Source organism: Giraffa tippelskirchi, chromosome 4 (assembly GCF_054371585.1).
Source record: "Giraffa tippelskirchi isolate mGirTip1 chromosome 4, T2T-mGirTip1v1.2.pri, whole genome shotgun sequence".
In the NCBI taxonomy this organism is placed as follows: Eukaryota; Metazoa; Chordata; class Mammalia; order Artiodactyla; family Giraffidae; genus Giraffa; species Giraffa tippelskirchi.
In genome coordinates this window covers 204287728-204308499 of record NC_137278.1, presented here as the reverse complement: position 1 = coordinate 204308499, position 20772 = coordinate 204287728, and the positions used below count along the sequence as shown (strand labels likewise).

Genomic DNA, 20772 nt, shown 5'->3' with positions numbered 1-20772 from the left:
CAACCCTTCCCCTCTCCTCCAGGCAGCCTACACAAACATCTCACCATTTTTCATACTCCCCCACCCCCAATTCCTCACCTCTGTTCAAGCCACTTCCTCTGCCTGAAATGCTAGCAATGGAATGTATGAGAACAGTAGCTAGCACTGACTCCAGGTACTGTTATTATCCCCCATTTTACAAGTGAAAAAGCTGAGGCACACAGATATTACTTGCCCAACAGTGGGTTGACCTAACCATACATCTGTCCTGGCTTCAGAACCTCAGTTCTTAGCCCCTATGTTATATCACTCCTCCCCTACTCACCAACCCCTTCCCCAAGCAACTCCTAACTTCCCTTTTATACTCAGTTCAAGCACTTCCCTGGTAGTCCAGAGGCTAGGACTCCGCGCTCCCAATGCAGGGGACCTGGATCTGATTCCTGGTCAGGGAACTAAATCTCACGTGCTATAACTAAAAGTGCAAGTTCTGCAACAAAGATTGAAGATTCTGCATGCTGCAACTAAGACCCAACACAGCTAAATAAATATTAAAAAAAAAAAAAACCACCGATGACGACTCAGGTCAAATGCTTCCTCCTTGAGGGAACCTTCCCTAGTGCCCGAGGCTCTGCCTCCAACCTCCAGGATCTCTTGGCATCATGCCTTTATTACAGGCAGGCTCATATTACTGGTTGTGTTCCAAAAAGAAAAACCAGGTTTTTATATCTTTGTACTGTTCCCATCAACCTACAGTGCCTGATGCACAAATACTTGGGTAGTAATTTTTTCCAAGTATACAGGACGCAGCATATACCTTGCTCACCCAAGTCTACCAGGATGAAACTGCTTCTGAACACCCTACCTACACTGCTAACCCCAAACTCTCCCCTCTTCCTCTGTTGGCCAGAGGACTCTGATGAGAAGTCAAAGCCCTCATGGGGAAGGCCACTCCCACAGCCAGTTGATAGCATTATCACAGAAGGGCAGACCAGTGAGCTGCTGGCCATGCGCCCCTTGATTACAGGAGTAAAGTGCATCGAAAAAGCACTTTCTCTTGCTGAAGACAGACAGAGGGGACATTTTATGTGTGGCTGCCAGATTTAAGGTCTTTGTTGTTCAACATGTGAGAGTGGGAGGGTGGACATAAAAATAATATGTAATATGACAGAAAATCAGCTACGGCCATTATTTACAAGTCACCAAGAGCCAACAGGCTGGTAGAAATGTACATAAGTAATATTATTTAGTTTCATGATCTAATGGCCTCTTTTACAAAATCACCATGACTATACAGTTGACCCTTGAACAACTAGTATTTGTACTGTGTGTGTCCACTAACACGTGGATTTTTTTTCAAGAGTAAATACTTAACAGTTGAATCCGCAGATGCAGAACTGTGGATACTAAGGGCTGACTGTAAATTTATACTCGCATTTTCAACCACAGAGAGGACTGTTGTCCCTAACCCCAGCATTGTTCAAGAGTCAAATGTATACCTCATTAAATCAGATCATCTTCGGAATAGGCTCTGCATAGAATAGAATGTTCTAAATTCTACAACTAGAATAGAATCTTCTAGATTCTACAACTGCTCAGCACCTAATGGAGTTGGCTTTTTTTTCTTACGTTAAAGTAGAATAGTCATCTGCTTACAGTATATTCAGAGGGAGTAATTTTTTTTTTTAAGTGTGAGTTCCTGTGACACAGTAACCATCATCACAGTCAATGAATAAAAATGAAGGAAGGCAGTCTCAGAACTTGTACTCCTATGAGTGAGGCTAATAAAACCAGCGAGCACATAGTTAATTGTAATACATGCTAAGAGATGGTCTATAATTAGGGTGGTTCCCTAACACTGAACTCCAGTACCTGTGCTGATCTGCATTCCCTATGTAATAGTCTTCATAAAGCTATATTCAACTTAGTAAAATGTTTCTTATTCTGAGACTGTCCACTCTACTCTTTTGTCAAAATGCCTTTTCTTTGAAATAGTGGTAATAAACAGGGTTGCCTTTTTTTTTTTTTTTAATGCTGTTACTTGGCAAATTTAAAACTGGTTAACTCATGTTGGACCCTAATATTGCTTTTGCAATGTTACGGTTCCCTGAGACTGCATCTGGGAACCACCGTGTGAAAGCGTCTGAAGAGACTTGGGGAACAGCCAGATCCAACTCGCTTGTCTAGAATGTAGTTTTAGAAAGGAATAATTAAAATGGAAAGCACACCATGCATTACTCCAAACTGTGACTAAAAAACAAAACTAAAAACCTGGTACTTCAAGATTTTATATATACACAACACTTTTAAGATTCTCTATACATATTAGCATCTGAAAGACTCTAAGTCCCTGTAGTAAGCAAGATCAGTTGAATTCAGGAAAGGAACCATTTTTTTTTCCCTTTTTTCCCAGACAAACCTATTAGTACCCTGACAGTGGGAAATGCTGAACTAATCAAACCTACTGAAGTGTATCTGAAAACAGAATGTGTTAATTAGTGGAAATGTGTCTTCCTGAAACCTGGAAAGAGGGCAGGGAATCACCCCTCCCCAAAGAGAGTATGGCAGTGTTTTCTGCGGGGTTTCTTCAAGAGAAAATACATCTGGTAGTCTGCTTTTTCTACTTAAGTTTCTCTAAAATTTGGGGAGGGGGGACATATTTAAATCTCTCCATTCCTCAATATGGATGTTCAACTCCTTGTGATCCAAACAGAATGCTCTGGATAGGAAGGACAACATTCTGGTCATTAAAAATACCCATCTTCTACATGCTCAAGTAGCAAATGAACATTTCTAAAAATCACTTATGAATCTGGTTGGTGTGACAACTGAGCAGACTGACAAATCTGATTCTCAAAACCAACCAAAGTGGGGACCATGTCTGGGAATATGGCCAACTCCTGAGTGGTTCCTTAAAATTGCTTTAAACTTCAGCAAGACAACACAGAGTGGGTCATTAAGCCATTTCAGTGGTTGAGATCAGCTTATTTGGGGTTTTGTTTTACAAAATGGACTTGAGTAGAACGTATCAAGATAGAATATATCACATAGTATCACAAAGAAAACACTTTCGCTTTAGTGCATACTTTATGTATGGGGCTTCCCAGGTTGTACAACGGTAAAGAATCTTCAAGCTGCCAATGCAGGAGACTCAGGAGACTGGGGTTCCATCCCTGGGCAGGGAAGATCCCCCAGAGAAGGAAATGGTCATCCACCCCAGTATTCTTGGCCTGGGAAATCCCATGGACAGAGGAGCCTGGCGGGCTATAATCCATGGGATCACAAAAGAGTTGGACACGACTTAGCGACTAAACAACAATACTTTATCTCAATGCAAATTATATTTCTCAGTGTTGATCCAATCAAAAAGTTTGGAAGCCACTGTTCTAAGCTATCCAATTAGCCATCTAACTTCAGCTTAAAAATAGCAACTTCTTGGCATAAAAGAGCAGCAATTATTTTCTGCAAGCAAAGGGTAAAACAACCCACAAACAATGGCATCTAGAGGTACAAGCCTCACTGCTTTGGGCTCCTGAGAGGGGGACAAGGGATCCTGTGCTAGGTCTCTGGTCTTATTAAGCCATTAAATGACATCATGTGGGACCTTCCCTGGTGGTCCAGTGGCTAAGACTTCAAGCTCTCAATGCAGGGGTCCCGGGTTTGATCTCTGGTCAGGAAAGTAGATCCCACATGCCCCAACTAAAGACTGTGAATGCTGCAAGGTACACTGAGGATCCCCAGTGCCAGAACTAGGACCCAGTGCACCCAAATAAAAACAAATAATAAATATCAAAAAATAAATGAGAAGGGCATCACATAAGCCCACCACTACACAGTATAGCTGTTTTTAACAAAGGCATGGATAACCAAAATGCACTTCTAAAGGAAAACAAAAAGGAAAGGAAATAATTTTCGTATTGATTTAAAAAACAGGACTTCACAGAATAGCTGACACTTCAAATTCTTAAGAAAATTTCATGGAAAAATAAGGTCCTCTATGCCCACCAAGATGGAATTGTGCACCAACCCAAAACCAACGCCTGACTTTCCAGTGTGAACAAGGTTTGGTTCCAAGCACAATTCAGGATCATTTCTATCTTTACAGATTATTATTTAGAAGTTCTAGTTAGCAACTACCTAGCAGTATAAATCAGTAAGATCACTAAATATAATAAAAATCTCTGAACCTGCTTTTTATAAACCACTCATATTTAGTAAATATTATACTGGCCCAGATCTCAAGAAATACAAAATGAATATAATAGTCTATGGTCAAACAGCCTGCCAAAGAGAAGTGAGATTCAAGCCCAAGATAATTAGCCTTTGGCACCCTTCCCCCTCATGCACTTGTACCCAGGCTGGAAGACTGGGACCTCGGACTGAAAGCTTCTGAGAACCCTGGAATCCTGATGTCACCTCCCACCTAAACCACTCATCTCACTGGCTCCACAGAATTGAAAAAGGGGGCAGCAGTGCTTCTACCCCTCCAGCTAAACCTGCTTTTATTTACTTTTTAAAAGCTTTTTACTTTGTATTAGGGTATAACCAATGAACAATGCTGTGAAAGTTTCAGTTGAACAGTGAAGGGACTCAGGCATATGTACATATGTATCCATTCTCCCTGGAACTCCCCTCCCACCCAGGCTGCCACATAACACTGAGCAGAGTTCCCTGTGCTATACAGTAGGTCTTTGTTGGTCATCCATTTGAAACATAGCAGCGTGTACATGTCCATCCTAATCTCCCTGACTATCCCTTAGATGTAAACCTCTGTACCTAGCATTTCTAATAGGACACAAATTGTTTATATTTAAAAACTTTTACCGATGTACCATCCTGCTGACCTAAACAAGTTTTTTCAATTCCTTGTTTTAAATTTTAAAACCTACACATTAGAAAAAAAAAAAGTTCATCTTCTCACAAGTAGACTTAGGATTTGACCCCTCCAATTCTAAAAATTTCATAAGCATAAGCCCACATGAGTTTTAAGTAACACTAATCCTATGAAATGCTTTGTCATGGGAAGGATGTTTAGTGATGATCTGGCTATTTCCAAAATGCACATTACCTGCAAGTGCCTGTCTTACTTTGCATAAATGCTCCCTGTCCAATTTCGTAGCCACACGCAGCTAGTGTGCACTTTTAACAAGGCTACTGTGACAGAGAAACTGAATTTTCAAATGAATTTTGTTTAACTTAAATTTTAAGGGTGTTCCCTGGTGGCCTGGTGGTTAGAATTCTAGGATTTTATGTCCATAGCCTGGGTTCAATCAATCCCTTTTTAGGAAACTGAGATCTCGTAAACTGCATGGCAATGGCCAAAAAAAAAAAACAACTTTTTTTTTAAATTGATAATTTACTTCCATTACTAGAAAACTTTTGTATGTTTGGAGAAACCTGGGTATGTGAGTATACTTTTTCAACTGTGTATGTGTCTGTGCTCAGTTGTATCCAAATCTTCGACCCCATGGACTATAGCCTGTCAGGCTCTTCTGTCCACAGGATTTTCCAGGCAAGAATACTGGAGTGAGTTGCCATTCCCTACCCCAGGGGATCTTCCCGACCCAGGGATCAAACCTGTGTCTCCTGTATTGGTAGGTAGATTCTTTATCACTGCACCACCTGGGAAACCCCTACTTTTTCAACTACAAGTTTTATCAAATCTAAATACAGATCAAGCATTTCTAATAAAATTTCATGTTCAAACTGAAATGCGTTGTAAGGATAAAACAAACACCAGATTTTTAAAAACTGAATATTAAAAAAAGAATATCAAATATCCCATTAATATTTTAAAATAAATTACATGTTGAATTGACATTATTTTGCACATCTAAATATCTAAATAAAGTAGATATTATTAAAATTAATCTCACCTGTGTCTGTTTTGGCCGCGTGGCTTGCAGGATCTTAGTTCCCCAACCAGGGATAGAACCTGGGCCCTTGGCAGTGAAAGCACAGAGTCCTAACCACTGGACCCCCAGGGAATTCCTGCTTTTTTTTTTTTTTTAAATGTGACTCTTGGAAAATGTAAAATAACACATGACTCACATTCTATTTCCACTGAATGGTGCTGGCATAACCTAATGATTCCCAATCCTTTCCCACCAGAGCGCCTTCCACGAGTAGGTTCTGGGAGGCTGCCATAACCAAACACTGTTCTTCCTGTGTGACCCCAAAACCTGCTGACCGCATCTGACACTGTGAAGTCCTTCCCTTCTCCTCACTGACCCTGGCTGACTGTCCTGCACAAGCACCTTTCTTTAATCCTCTCCCAGGTCAACTTTCTCTTCCTGTCCCCAAGGCCCCATTCTCAGTTCTCTTTTCCATTCTCTGCACTTCCATGGTGACCTCATCCCCTCTCAGCTTCAATTATCACTTCTACATGGAGGACTTCCAATTCTTTATCTCGGCTTCTGAACTCTTTCTCAAGCATCAGTTCCACATTGTCAGCTGCCTGCCAACCAGGTCCATCTGGAAGGCCTATCAACTTCTTAAACTCGTTATGTCTGACCTGGAATCCCGCATCTTTTGCTGAAGATTCTCATCATTCACCTTGAGCACCTGGGGTCCCTGAGATCTCCCCTAGCCCCACAGTCTTACAGAAGGCCCTTTCGGAACAGTCCTCGCCACCACAGCCTCCTGCCTGGCCTGCCTGTTCTCAATCATCCCTCAGTCCTCCCCTCTTCCAACCCCACCACGACCGTCCCTCCTCAACCCCACTGCCATACTAGTATTCTCAAAATACCACTTAGATCACATTGCTATCAGACTTTCAACAGATCCCCACTATCTGCCGCAGCAATCCAAACTACTCGCAGCAATCCAATCTACTCGGCAGGCATCCCAGCTCTCCTACAGACAACCAACTACCCTTCAGTACCCTCTGAACACAATCAGCCCTCCTCCAACTGCAATGCTCTGTCTTCAAGTCTGCTCTTCTGCCCAATCTTTAAAGAAAGTGAAAGTCGCTCAGTCGTGTCCAACTCTTCGTGACTCCGTGGACTGTAAAATCCATGGAATTCTCTAAGCCAGAATACTGGAGTGAGTAGCCTTTCCCTTCTCCAGGGTATCTTTCCAATCCAGGGATCGAACCCAGGTCTCCCGCATTGCAGGCATATTCTTTACCAGCTGAGCTACAAGGGAAGCCCAATCTTTAAAGTTCAGCTCAAATAAAAGGTCCTCATAAAGCCTTCTCTCATCAACCGAGCTGAAATTAGCCTTTCTCCTCCCTGAAACTCCTTCCATATTTCTAACGGCAACCATAGCAGTAATAGGAGTGCATCTGTGGTCTTATAAAAGAGTGTCCTTTCGACAGTACCCAACAGCACTTGCACCGCACATTGCCATTTGTGGATATTTTACCAGAGAAATCAACTTAAAAAGGAAAATCTTGGTAAAGTTGGGACCACTGATGATTCTCAAATTTTTATCTCCAGCCAGGTATCTAATTACTCCTCCAGGGATCTTCCCAACCCAGGGGTCAACGTCTCTTACGTCTCTTGCATTGGCAGGCAGGTTCTTTACCACTAGCACCATGTGGGAAGCCCTGACCTTCACTTAGATGTCCCAAGATTCAATTACTCCAAAACTGAACTCATTTTCTCGATCCCACATCTGTCTCTTGTCTAAAGGGACCCTAATTCTGTGAATGGTACAACCATCTCATCAGTAGCCCAGGCCAGAGACAGAGGTGTGATCTTTTATCTCCCCAATCCTGATCCTCAATGATTAGGTTCTGTGATATCTTCTTCCTAAATGTCTCTGGATTTATCCATTTCTTCCCAACTCACTGTCAGTCCAGGCCACCACTACCTAGATTACTGCAATACGATCCAGTCTTATAACTCTTTAACTGTTCTCAAGATAAAGACTTCCAAACATGACTGATAGACTCTTCCACATCTCACCAGTGTTTACCTTTTCAGATTCACCTTTCATTTCCTAGATTATCTTTTCTCTTACACACATCACACTCCAACTATGTCCAAGTACTCTACATACAGGTCTCCAAATATGCTGAAGTCCTCTCTTGCCTCAGGGCCCTTGCATAAGCTAGTCCTTCTATGTGGGTTGCATGTCCCTCTTTCGTAATCGTCCAACACCCTGAGGACTGACCAGGCTCCCTGCATTTATATTCTTTCTAACTTCATAATGGTACCTGGAAAAAAAATCACCCTACTATAAAACTCTTACGTTAGCACTTATTCCAATGCCTGGCAGGTAATAGGTATTCAATAATTATTTGCTGAAATGAATTAACAGATAAAAATGGTTTTCTTTGAAATAAATTCCAATCCAAGGTCAACAAATGAATGTTATGTGTCATCTTTATTAATTCAAAAGCATTGTATCAAGTGGGTAATTGACCTAAATTTTATCTGTCTTCTGAGTCAAAACTATTAGCAGTTTGGTTAAATAAATAAGAGTTTATATGTGCAGGCTCAGGATAATAAAAATGAAGGAAAAAAACACTGCATTTTCTGTTCTCCTTTGCCTTGTAAACTCTAAGACCAATTCATTTGAAACTGTTGAGAACCTTTTGATGCAAAACACAGAATGTATGAAAAGCAGCCAAGCAAATGTGGATACACCACAGGGGCAGAGCCTGAAGGAAACTGGAGCGCATGAAGAGACGACATCAGACCATAGGAATGTAGAGACTTGAATAAAAGAAAGGGCTCAGCGCCACTCCGGTCCTCGTCCAGGCGGAGGCTCCGCACAATCAGTGCCCGCGCGTCCCAACCCTGGGAGCCATCAGAGGACCCAGCCTTCTGTGGGGCCGTTACAGCCTTTCTGGTTTATTGAACAAAGAGAGAAAGAGGGAGAGCAAAAGGGAAGGAAACATTTACTAAGCAACGAGACTAGGTGCTGGTCTTTTCGTTCCAGCATTTCCTTTATGCTTCACAACAAAGCATTGTGTCCATTTTACCAATGAAGAAACAGCAGCTGATGGTCACATAGCTGGTCCTGGTGACCTTATAGTCAGGTCTACTTCAAAAACATTTCTACTGAGTACTCACTTGTGCTAAGCCCTATTCTAGACACTGAAGGCTGAGCAACACACACAACACTCAAGTCTGCTCTGGGTTATGAGGAGTGAGGCGCCACACAAATAATGTGATTTCAGACACTGATACAACTGGTGTGGTTTAATCGCTCAGTCATGTCTGACTCGTGCGACTCCATGGACTGTAGCCCGCCAGGCTCCTCTGTCCATGGGATTTCCCAGGCAAGCATATTGGAGTGGGTTGCCATTTCCTTCTCCAGGGGATCTTCCTGACCCAGGGATCAAACCTGGGTCTCCTGCACTGAGCCACCAGGGAAGCCCAAGTGATACAACTGAAGGGTATTAAAAGAGGAAAACTGAGGGATGTGCTAGAGTAACTAGGGAGGCAACTGATCACGCAGGATTCTCAGATAATTTAGAAGATAATTTTGCACAGCTAAAGAAAATAATAATGGATAAAATGACTATCTCGCCAAACCTTAAATGGAAGTCTCTAGAACAACCAGAAGCAAAAATTACCATTCCCTGATTATCAGTGAGGAGACCATCAGGTGAAAGGAATTATAGCATTACTCTAGTTGTAATCTAAAGCAGTAGGTTAGATAGTCATCAGATGGCAAACATTTCCACATGAACCAGTGGTTACTGGGGGCCCTGGGCCGACCAAATTAATTCTTAGCTCTCGAAGCACCTACACCAGCACTTGGCATAAATGATGGCTGAATATCTGAAGGAAGAAAGGAAAATATGTTAAAATGTCACCATTATGGGTTAAATCCCTTTCCAGGCCAAGTGGCTTCAATTCACCCCACCCCACCCCACCCCACCCCCAGTTCTAATCATAAGAAGCAGGTGAGGGAAGTCGGATTAGTGTAAATCCTTGAACTATACTGTACTAGGAAACAATTAGCCTAGGCTGCCCTACTCCCCAGCCAATGGTCAGAAACTCCACCTTTAAATCACAAGGTTCACTTAAAGAAAATCTAACAGCCAAATGACAACTAAAAATTAATGAGGAGTAATTATTTGGCTTCTTTAAACAAGGGTTCTCCTCACACAGATACTCAGACTACTTATGCACCAGGGACTTGCTCTGCCTCTCACAGAGCACCAAGGTAAGGCCACTGGTTCTTTCACTGAGCATCTCCCTCGCTAGAGTGGTACTCCTTAGGATTGGGACAAAGTACATTCATCTGTGTTGCCTCAGGGTCTTGTCCAGTTTAAATGCCAGAAGGTCAGTGATTATACTGAGTTGTAAAAATTAAATTTCTTGCAAATTTTTCAGTCCTGGGGTAGCCGGGTAGGGTGAGGCCTAACCCCTTACTACTGATATCTGCTGGGGCCTACTCTGCAGAACCTGAAGGTCTCATCATCACAGATCACTCCCGTGTCTCTTGTAGGATTAAGAGCTGGAAAAGCCTTACAAGTCTCTGCTTCAATTTTTAGAAGCTGATTTCTAAATGACTTGTCCCAGTGGCGAAAGAGAATAACAAATGGCCATTCAAAGCTGAACAACGGAGTTGAGTTTGCGCCATATACCAAAGATGCCAATGCTTCCTTTCTGGTATGCAGATAGAAGGACTGAAAAACAGTTTAAAAATAAGATACCACTTCTGATTAAACAGTGCTATCAATTTTTGTGATGTTTCAGTAAAAGCTTAATAATGAATCTGTGACATTTCTTTCTGCAACACAGTAGCATTGTGAATAGTAACATTAATATCACAAGTAGACCCAGCAAAAGGAAATAGGCACTGGGGGTGGGGAGACTATAGTGAAGATTATATTATTTTTTTCTCCAGACAGAAACTTCCTCTGCAAACACTGCCTCATTTTTAAAAACCACAACGTGCAAGTTCTAATATCTCTGCGTTTTGCTCTTCATAACATCAGCCACATCTCTAAAGTTTTTAAAGCTTCATTTCACAGTGCCAACAGAAACAAAACTTCAACAAAAGGCACAAATTAAGTACTATCCACCTGCATGCTTGATGTATAACTCATTTTTATTTGCTCCTGAATTACCAGAGTTTGGTGTGCCATAAGGATTGGCTCTGCAGGAACTTAGATCCAAAATGGCAGCTGAGCTTCTGAAACTCACCAGAGCCATAACGCTTAACATACGTGAAACCAGGTCTTATTTATCACACTTCTCAACCTGTCTAGAGAGAAGGATATTTACCAAAACATTTCAAAGAATCAGATGGCGTTCTGTTAAATGTTCATTATATCATTCTCCTTCTTGCCTAAGAAAGCAGGCACCCTGCTTCTGGTCCCTCCGCTCTGCAAACTGAATTAACCTGCTATTCACATGTTTACACGGTCCAGAAAAACAGGCTACTGACAAAATGTGGAAAGCTGAGGTTCATCTCATTCTTCTTCTGTGAGGCCAACTTAGGAAATGGGCATAAAATGAATCATCTAACAAGTAAAGCCCCAAATAAGCGCTTTCATTTTCAGAAAAAAACAACAACAAAAATCAGAACTCTAATTTTCCTCAGGTCTACCACAAAGCAACACTCTATTACTATAGTAATTTCTACGTCTTTTCCTTTAAATTCAAGCTGTAAAAAAATTTTCTAAGAGACAAATTTGTTCCAGATTACCTTTAGAATGTAATGTTTCCAATCTTACACAAAAGCTGAACTTCTACCACCAAAAAAATTCACACTGAATTTAAACCGTCACTTCCCCACTTATTTCCATTGCTACTAACAACATTAATTTTAGAAAAATAATAAAATACTTGCTCTTTAGAGACAGAGGACTTTAATTATCTTTATGAATTCAAATGGAACGGCTTTTTGTTAAATTAGCGTGAAAGTCCCTTCATCTACAAACAATTGGCCCAAAGAAACAGGCCATTTTCAGCACAAGAGGCCAATCCATTTTAACAGTGAATAAAGCTTTTGAAAGCACTACACACCCTCTTGCAGACTGTCAAATTTTCAAAATGGTCCAGCATTTTTTCCATTTTTTTAACACTTTCAGGCCCAGCAAGCATCTTATAATGAGATTAATTAAAAAGGAAACAAACAAAAAAAAAGCCCCACTGCTCCCTTCTGATCAAAATTATTCCATTTATGCTTAATTACCTTTAATCCAAGTCTACATATTTAATGATGGGGATATGACAATTCAATTTGCATATTTTAAATGGCCTTTCTAAACTATACTTTGTAACAGCTTTAGAAGCACAGTCTCTTTCTCATGCCAATATGCTAAGGCATAAATCAGGAGGATACAAATTAGGAGAAAGAAAAGAAAAGAAAAGAAAACAAGGCCTCTGCGAGCCAGGGATATGCTGAGGGGGGTGGGGTAGTTTCCCCAGGAGTGGGGGCTATTTCCCCGCCACATCACAAACTACAATCCTTTCAGCCCACCAGACCGAGAGCATTACATCACACTCTCACAACGATCGGGGGAGGCGGCTCTGAGAAGGCAAGTTTTCAGTCCTCTTCCGTCCCCATTCCCAGGCTTTCTAGAATCCTGCATTAGGAGTAATGGAATTTAACTTCAGGGCACTCACTGCACACACAGTTTCGAGGGTAACCAACAGACATACACGTACAGCTACTTATTTAGGTGACCAGATACGACCATTTCACAATGGATACGTGGCTAAAACAGACAACTAGACATACAGAAGCTGAATTTGTGCTGAAAAGCCCAGTTCATCCGTATAAAATTAAGCAGAAATTGTAAGCCATGAGAAACGGAGAAGGCCAACCCACAGGGAGAAACTGAGAGAGAAATAATTCCTAATCAGGGTGATGAGCTGTTCTATCTTTCAAACACCATGTTTACAAGATACTCCCACCATTTGGTTCAAACCACGATCAAAATAAAAACGCATCTGGTTGCACATTTGAGCACAGAGACCCAGCGCAAATGAGCGCGCGCCGAGAGGAGAGGGGTGATCCACACACTGCTTGGGAGGTTTTCAAGCCGGGGAATCTACAAACCCCAAACCTCCTGGTGTTCACTCGCCCCCAACCCGATGTTTAAAATGTATCAGGTCTTATTTTAGGTTTTACATCTCTCTAGGAAGGATGGCCAAGCTTTAAGAAAAAAAGAAAAAGGCTTTCCCGTGGTAGTGTTTGCCCTCCCAGATCCTTTGTCGGCCTTAGCAGCCGAAAGAATGCAAACCCATTTATATTTATGCAAATTTTTGCAGCAGATTTAAGGGGGTAGGGAGAGGTCTGTTTTTTTTTTTTTAAGAAAACCCTCTTTCTAAATATCAAATTTTCAATTACTCGCAGCTTCATTTATTTGCAAGACACAAACGAGGATGAAAATCTGCATATAAATTAAAAGTGCAATTAAATCACTTCAAAATTAAATATTTTACCAAGGCTTTTCCATTTCTAAAATGCCGAACTAAAAGTACATCACGGGTCTGATTTACACAGATTCACGAAATGTCTGAAGCCAGTCTCCATGCTAGACAAATGTTGATTTGCAACACCACTAGTGAAAACGGTTAGACAAGATCCATATAAATCAATTGGTTTTAAAAAATTGAAAATATTTACCAACCTCATAAAGTGCAGCAGTGCTTAAATCCAGCAAATTGAGGCATACAAGGTAGAAATGGAAATGAAAAAAGGTCCAAAAAATGATTTCTTTTTGTCTATCTGTTTTTTTGTATTTTAAATATTCAGAAACCAGCAGAGACTCTGTCGGCCATTTTGGCTTGAACTAACTCTCACACTCACTCTCCCTCTTGCTCTCTCTCTCCCCCTCTGTCTCTAAAGGAAGCAGCTTTTTGTGACCTTCAAATAGAGGCGGATCATGTGACTTTGGGTAGGTTTGTCAATCAGGAAAGGGGCGGGAGCTTGGGCTGGAACTGCCTTAAAGGGAAAGCGGCCTTTTCCACTCACTTTCATTTGTGAAACGCTGTTATCTCATACTCTCCACCTACACACACTGAATGTGAAAGTGGCAACAGCATAAGGGTAACAGATGAACAAAATAGAAAAACCTTTACTGCTTTATAGAAATATGCTCAGTTGCTAACGATTCTTACAGATCCTGGAGCTTGGCTCACTTGCTACAGTTATTCTCTGGATGTTTGGGCAACCACAGGCTGGCAAACTGCTCTTTAAAGAGGGACTTAAACAATATTTTACCCAAACAGGAGACTTTCGTCTTCAAAGACTGAGGTGAAATGTAGGACACAACTGATTTCTAACAAGCTCCTAAAATGCACAGGAAAAGACTGAAAGGAAATATATCAAAGTATAAGCTGTGAATGCCAATTCAGAGAGGTTATGTGACTTCTCTCCATCACACAGCTAGACAGCTGCAGAACAGTGAGTGGTCTCCCAACTTAACTCCACATTTATATTTTTAAAATTATTTTATTAGTTATTTCATTTATTTATTTATTTTTTGGCCATGCTGCACGGCATGCGGGATCTCAAGTTCCTCGACCAGGGATCGAACCTGTGCCCCCTGCACTGGAAGCACGGAGTCTTAACCACTGGATCACCACATTTACTGTTTCGGGTGTATGTATGTTTCGTACCTCCTCCCCCCACCCCAAACTATGCTACAGCAAACTGTCAGATGAGTCACTTTTAATGCCCTCCCCAACCTGAAGCAGCAGCTCTTCAGCTGTCCTGAAGGCAGCGCTAAATTTACAACCTACCTGGTTTCCCCCATGCCTAAGTCCCTTCTGACTCAATGCATCTTGCTTTCTACCCACCTAAGAAAACCACGCAGGGTTTGCATTTCTAGCCCTGGGGCTAACAAGCTGCGGTAACCTTAGTCAGGCAACTCCCTTCACCTTCTGGGCCCCAGTTTTCTCATTTGTGGAATGTAAGGATCAGCCATCAGTAGATGGTATCTTTGGTTCCTTTCAGCCCTAAAAACGGTACTCTCTGTTTCTTTCTTTTTAGCAGTTGTTTCATCTTATCCTTGCCATCTCAAGTCATTACCCCAGGAAAGTTTTCCTTGACCCTCCCTGTCTAGACCAGGCCTTCCTGTTCAACACTCCCATAATTAGCACTGGTCGTAACTGCAATTTATTAATTGTCAAAGAACTTGCTTGCAGTTGGTCATTCCTAGTATGTAGAAGGACACACTACATCTTCCTTCACTGCTGTGTGGAGCCCAACACCTACCTAGCCTGCATAGTAGGGAAATGAATGAATGAATGACTTAGACTTCCATTCAGAAGTGCTGGGCTGACCTGAGGGAATGTGCCATCCAAAGACAAGGAATAAAAGTCACACAGTTTCCAGAAACTCATCTCTATCTATTTAAGGACTGCTTAAGGAAGCAAAGTAACTAAAATGACAGAAAGCGGGCAAAAGTGCCCTGTGACCATCAGACTCCATCTATCTCTGTGAACCAGAAAGGGTCGGATTCCACAGTGTGACTCCCCCAAACAAATTGGGCTGACAGCGTAATCTAACATGCCAGCCAGCAGAGAACGGATGGATTCTGTAAGCCCTGTATTCCTTGAAAACAAACCTATGAACCCTTTTAAATCCCATATGCTTGTCATCCTGGCTTCTGGGTCTTTGTACAGTCTCCCTCCTTCACTTTTTCCACTCTGACAGAAGAGCAGGAAAGGAGCTGTTTCAGGGCAGGCAGAGGCCAATGCCCAGACGATCTGGCAGCCTGAATATTTATGGCGTAAACGCTTCCACTGTCTTTGCACAGACCAGAGTGGAGTAGGAGCCAGGACCTGGACTGACAATTGAGATGTAGGCAAAAGCAGGAAACTCCTAGGATGGAAATTTTGAACATTTAATCTATTTTTATCCTTCCAATACCTTCCAGATGAGTTACGGAAAGCTTACTTATGTGGAGCATACTCAACACGTTAGAATGCACGGAGACTGTATGGCTGCCTTGTTTTAATTTGTGATGGACAGACTTTCTTTAGACTGAATATTGCTAAGTCTCCACTCCTCAGTGCAGATATTATTGTATAAAAATGTATATGTATTCCTTTCTGTTAAACAACAAGCTGCACAAGAAGTCCAGAAACAGAGACAAATTTTAAAGCAAAATATTAGTTCTACTTTCATATAATATGATTGGTAATTTCCTTCAACCTCCAGGGAATTTTTCTGTTGGTGAGTTATCTCTAAACTTAAAGCAATTAATCCAATTGTTCATCTAAAAGAAAGAAGTGTAATAAAGGCATATTTTTCTTATATTCCCAGGCATTTTGGACTTCCTGATATATTTATATTTATTGTATTTTTTATATTACCAATTAGTGTTTTCAAATTATATTACAAGGTGAGGATACAATGTAACAAAAAATGAGCTTACTTTTAAAACAAGCCAGAACTTACATACTCAAATGAGTGTTATCTTTTCAATGTTGCTATCTTTGGTGATTATATAACAACTACTAAAATAGTTCTATGAGGAAACAGGATTGAAAAAGGACAAACTGAACATTTAACCCAAAAATCTAGAAAATGAGTAACAAACTAAAAAAAGAAAATAAAGACCAAATTATAAACATAAAGTAAAAGTCAAAAGAAGAGTAGACTGAATCTTTATTGACTCAAAAAATTTTTGTTTTAAAATGAATCTATGAAACAAAAAGACTCATGGAGAACAGACTTGCGGTTGCCAAGGGGGAAGGGGATATGGGGTGATAGAATTCACGGTTACCAGATGCAAACTATTACATACAGAATGGATAAAAAAACAAGTCCTACTATATAACACAGGGAACTATATTCAATATCCTAAGATAACCCATGATGCTGCTAAGTCACTTCAGTCGTGTCCGACTCTCTGCGACCCCATAGACGGCAGCCCACCAGGCTCCACCGTCCCTGGGATTCTCCAGGCAAGAACACTGGAGTGGGTTGCCACTTCCTTCTCCAGTGCGTGAAAGGGAAAAGGGAAAGTGAAGTCGCTCAGTTGTGTCCAACTCTTAGCGACCCCATGGACTGCAGCCTACCAGGCTCCTCCGTCCATGGGATTTTCCAGGCAAGAGTACTGGAGTGGGGTGCCATTGCCTTCTCCATAACCCATAATGAAAAAGCATGTAAAAAAAATGTATGTATAACTGAATCACTTTGCTGTACAGCAGAAATTAACCTACTGCAGATCAACTATACCTAAGTTAAAAACTTTGTCTTAAAAAAATAAATAACTGGGCATATACCTAGAGAAAACCAAGAGACATGCAACCCAATGTTCACTTCAGCACTATTTACAATAGTCAAGACATGGAAGCAACCTAATGTCCATCAACAGATGAATGGGATAAAGAACATGTGGCATATAGATACATAAGAATGTTTCTCAGCCACAAAAGTGAAATAATGCCATTTGCAGCAACATGGATGGACCTAGAGATTATCATACTAACTGAAGTAAGCCACATAAAGAAAATCAACTATAAAGTGATATTGTTTATAGGGATCTAAAAAAATGATAAAATGAACTTATTAATGAAACAGAAAGACACAGACACAGAAAACAAATTTATGGCTACCAAAGGTGAAGGGGGGGGGGCGGGTAAATTAGGAGGTTGGGATTAGCAGAGACACACATATATAAAATACTACTATATATAAAATAGATAACAAACAAGGACCTACTGTATAGCACAGGGAACTATACTCAATATTTTATAATAACCTATATGGGAAAAGAATCTGAAAAGCAATATCTGTATCTATATATATATACACACACACGTATATATAACTGGATATATATATATAATGTGTGTGCTTAGTCACTGCCAGGCTGTTCTGTTCGTGGGATTATTCCCGCAAGAATACTGAAGTGGGCTGTCATTTCTTCCCCCAGGGGATCTTCCTGACCCAGGGATTGAGCCCATGTCTCCTGCATTGCCAGGTGGATTCTTTACCACTGAGCCACTTGGGAAGCCTATATATATATATATATATATATATATATATATACATATATATATATGAAACCTATAAATATATATATACACACACATATATATAAAATATATGTAAAACTGAATCATTATGCTGCACACCTGAAACTAACACAATACTATAAAAAAACTAACAAAAGTGGATAATCCTTTGGAAGGTCTCATTAAAAATAAGAGAAAAGTTATAATTAACATTAGGGCTAAGAACAAGGACATTATAACTATAGATCTGGAGAGAATTTTTTTTTTAATTATGAGAGAATTACATATAACTTAATGTCAATAAACCTGAAGATTAAATAAAATAGATGATAGTTAAAGAAAATAGGAATTACCAAGGTCAACTCAAGGGGCTTCTCTGATAGCTCAGCTAGTAAGGAATCCATCTGCAATGCCGGGGACCCTGATTTGATTCCTGGGTTGGGAAGATCCCCTGGAGAAGGGATAGGCTACCGACTCCAGTACTCTTGGGCTTTCCATGTGGCTCAGATGGTCAAGAATTCACCTGCAATGCAGGAGACCTGGGCTTGATCCCTGGGTTGGGAAGGTCCCCTGGCCACAGGACTGGAAAAGGTCAGCTTTCATTCCAATCCCAAAGAAAGGCAATGCCAAAGGATGTTCAAACTACCACACAATTGCACTCATCTCACATGCTAGCAAAGTAATGCTCAAAATTCTCCAAGTGAGGCTTCAACAGTACATGAACCAAGAACTTCCAGATGTTCAAGTTAGATTTAGAAAAGGCAGAGGAACCAGAGATCGAATTGCCAGCATCCACTGGCTCACAAAAAAGCAAGAGAATTTCATAAAAACATCTACTTTTGCTTCATTGACTATGCTAAAGCCTTTGACTGTGTGGATCACAACAAACTGTGGAAAACGCTTGAAGAGATGGTAATACCAGACTACCTTACCTGCCTCCTGAGAAATCTATATGCAGGTCAAGAAGCAACAGTTAGAACTGGAACAATGAACTGGTTCCAAAATGGGAAAGGAGTATGTCAAGGCTGTATATTGTCACCTTGTTTATTTAACTTATATGCAGAGGACATCATGCTAAATGCTGGACTGGATGAAGCACAAGCTGGAATCAAGACTGCAGGGAGAAATATCAATAACCTCAAATATGTGCAGATGACACCACCCTTTTGGCAGAAAGTGAAGAGGAACTAAACAGCCTCTAGATGAAAGTGAAAGACGAGAGTAAAAAATCTGGCTAAAAACTCAACATTCAGATCACTCCATGGCACACAGATGGAGAAACAATGGAAACGGTGACAGACTTTATTTTCTTGTGCTCCAAAATCACTGCAAATGGTGACTGCAGCCATGAAATTAAAAGATGCTTGTTCCTTGGAAGAAAAGCTATGACAAACCTAGACAGCATATTAAAAAGCAGAGACAAATACTTTATGACAAAGGTCTGTATAGTCAAAGCTATGGTTTTTCCAGTAGTCATGGATATTGTATGTCATGTATGAAGAGTTGAATCGTAAAGAAAACTGAGCACCAAAGAATTGATGCTTTTGAACTGTGGTGTTGGAGAAGACTCTTGAGAGTCCCCTGGACTGCAAGGAGATCAAACCAGTCAATCCTAAAGGAAATCAACCCTGAATATTCACTGGAAGGACTGATACTGAAGCTGAAGCTCCAATACTTTGGCCACCTGACACGAAGAACTGACTCACTGGAAAAGACCCTGATGCTGGGAAAGATTGAAGGCAGGAGGAGAAGGGGACGACAGAGGATGAGATGGCTGGATGGCATCACTGACTCAATGGACATGGATTTAAGTAAGTTCCGGGAGTTATTGATAGACAGGGAAGCCTGGCATGCTGCAGTTCATAGGGTCGCAAAGAATCAGACACGACTGAGCGACTGAACTGAACTGAAGGTCAACTCAAGAAAAGTTATAAAAATAACAAAAACCCATAGCAGAAATGTGTAAGATATTCAAAGAACTAGCCACTGAAATATCAGGTACAAGTGGTTTTCTTCTACCAAACAGATAATCTCTACATTATCCATACTGTTCTCAAACTTACGGAATAGAAAGCAATCTTTCTTAATTCATTCTATGAGGCTAGCATATTCCTAATATCCATCTGAACTAAGACATGATACAAAAAAATAAAACTATAGATCAATCCTCACTTGTGAAGATGGATACCAAAATCCCAAGTAAAATATCAGCAAATAGAACTTAGCGGATTAGAGCATAATTTATTATGACCATGAAAAGTTTACACCAACAATGCAAGAATTGTTGAATTACAAAATTTATTAATGTAACTCTCTATTTGTTCAACAAGTATATTATAACTGCCTTATATGTGTCTGACTCTGTGCTAGGTGCTGGGGATACAGCAGTACCAAATAGGGTAGGTTCATTCCCCCATGGAGCAATATCCTCATAGGAGAAAGAAACTCATTCAGAAGGAATTAAAGAGTTGGTGAAAGTGAAAGTTGATCAGTGGTGTCCAACTCTTTGCAGCCCCATGAACTGTAGCCCACTGGGCTCCTCTGTCCATGGAATTCTCCAGGAAAGAATACTGGAGTGGGTTGCCATTCCCTTCTCCAGGGGATCTTCCCAACCCAGGAATTGAACCAGGTCTCCCGCATTGCGGATGGCTTCTTTACAGTTTGAGCTACCTGGGAGACTATGGTAAAACTGAGGGAGACTCACTTTAGATCAGGTAGCTAAGGAAGGCTTTTCTCAGATGGGGCATTTAAGCTGAGTTGAAAAGCAACTGCTTGGGCTTCCATAGTGACTCAGTGGTAAAGAATCTCCCTGCCAATGAGGAAGACAAGTGTTCGATCCCTGATCCGGGAAGACCCCACATGCCACGGGGCAACTAAGCTTGTGCACCACAACTATTGAGCTTGT

The 20772-nt window shown here is 40.9% G+C and overlaps 1 protein-coding gene across 23 annotated transcripts in view; it reads right to left on the bottom strand.

Moving 5' to 3' along the window:
• Window positions 1-20772, bottom strand: part of TNRC6B (trinucleotide repeat containing adaptor 6B) — a 241083-nt gene that overhangs the window by 111077 nt on the left and 109234 nt on the right. For 5 of the 23 annotated variants that reach the window (XM_081587536.1, XM_081587548.1, XM_081587531.1 and 2 more), the window contains exon 1: window positions 13526-13739. The exons of 14 other annotated variants lie outside the window; for them this stretch is intronic. Coding sequence is in view for 3 of the 9 variants with exons in the window: in XM_081587531.1 (XP_081443657.1) it covers window positions 13526-13530 (5 nt within the window). In the remaining 6 variants the exon portion in view is untranslated. Of the gene's footprint in view, window positions 1-13521; window positions 13740-20772 lie in introns of those variants that run through there. 4 more of the 23 variants (XM_081587542.1, XM_081587549.1, XM_081587532.1 and 1 more) reach the window with 1 other exon arrangement.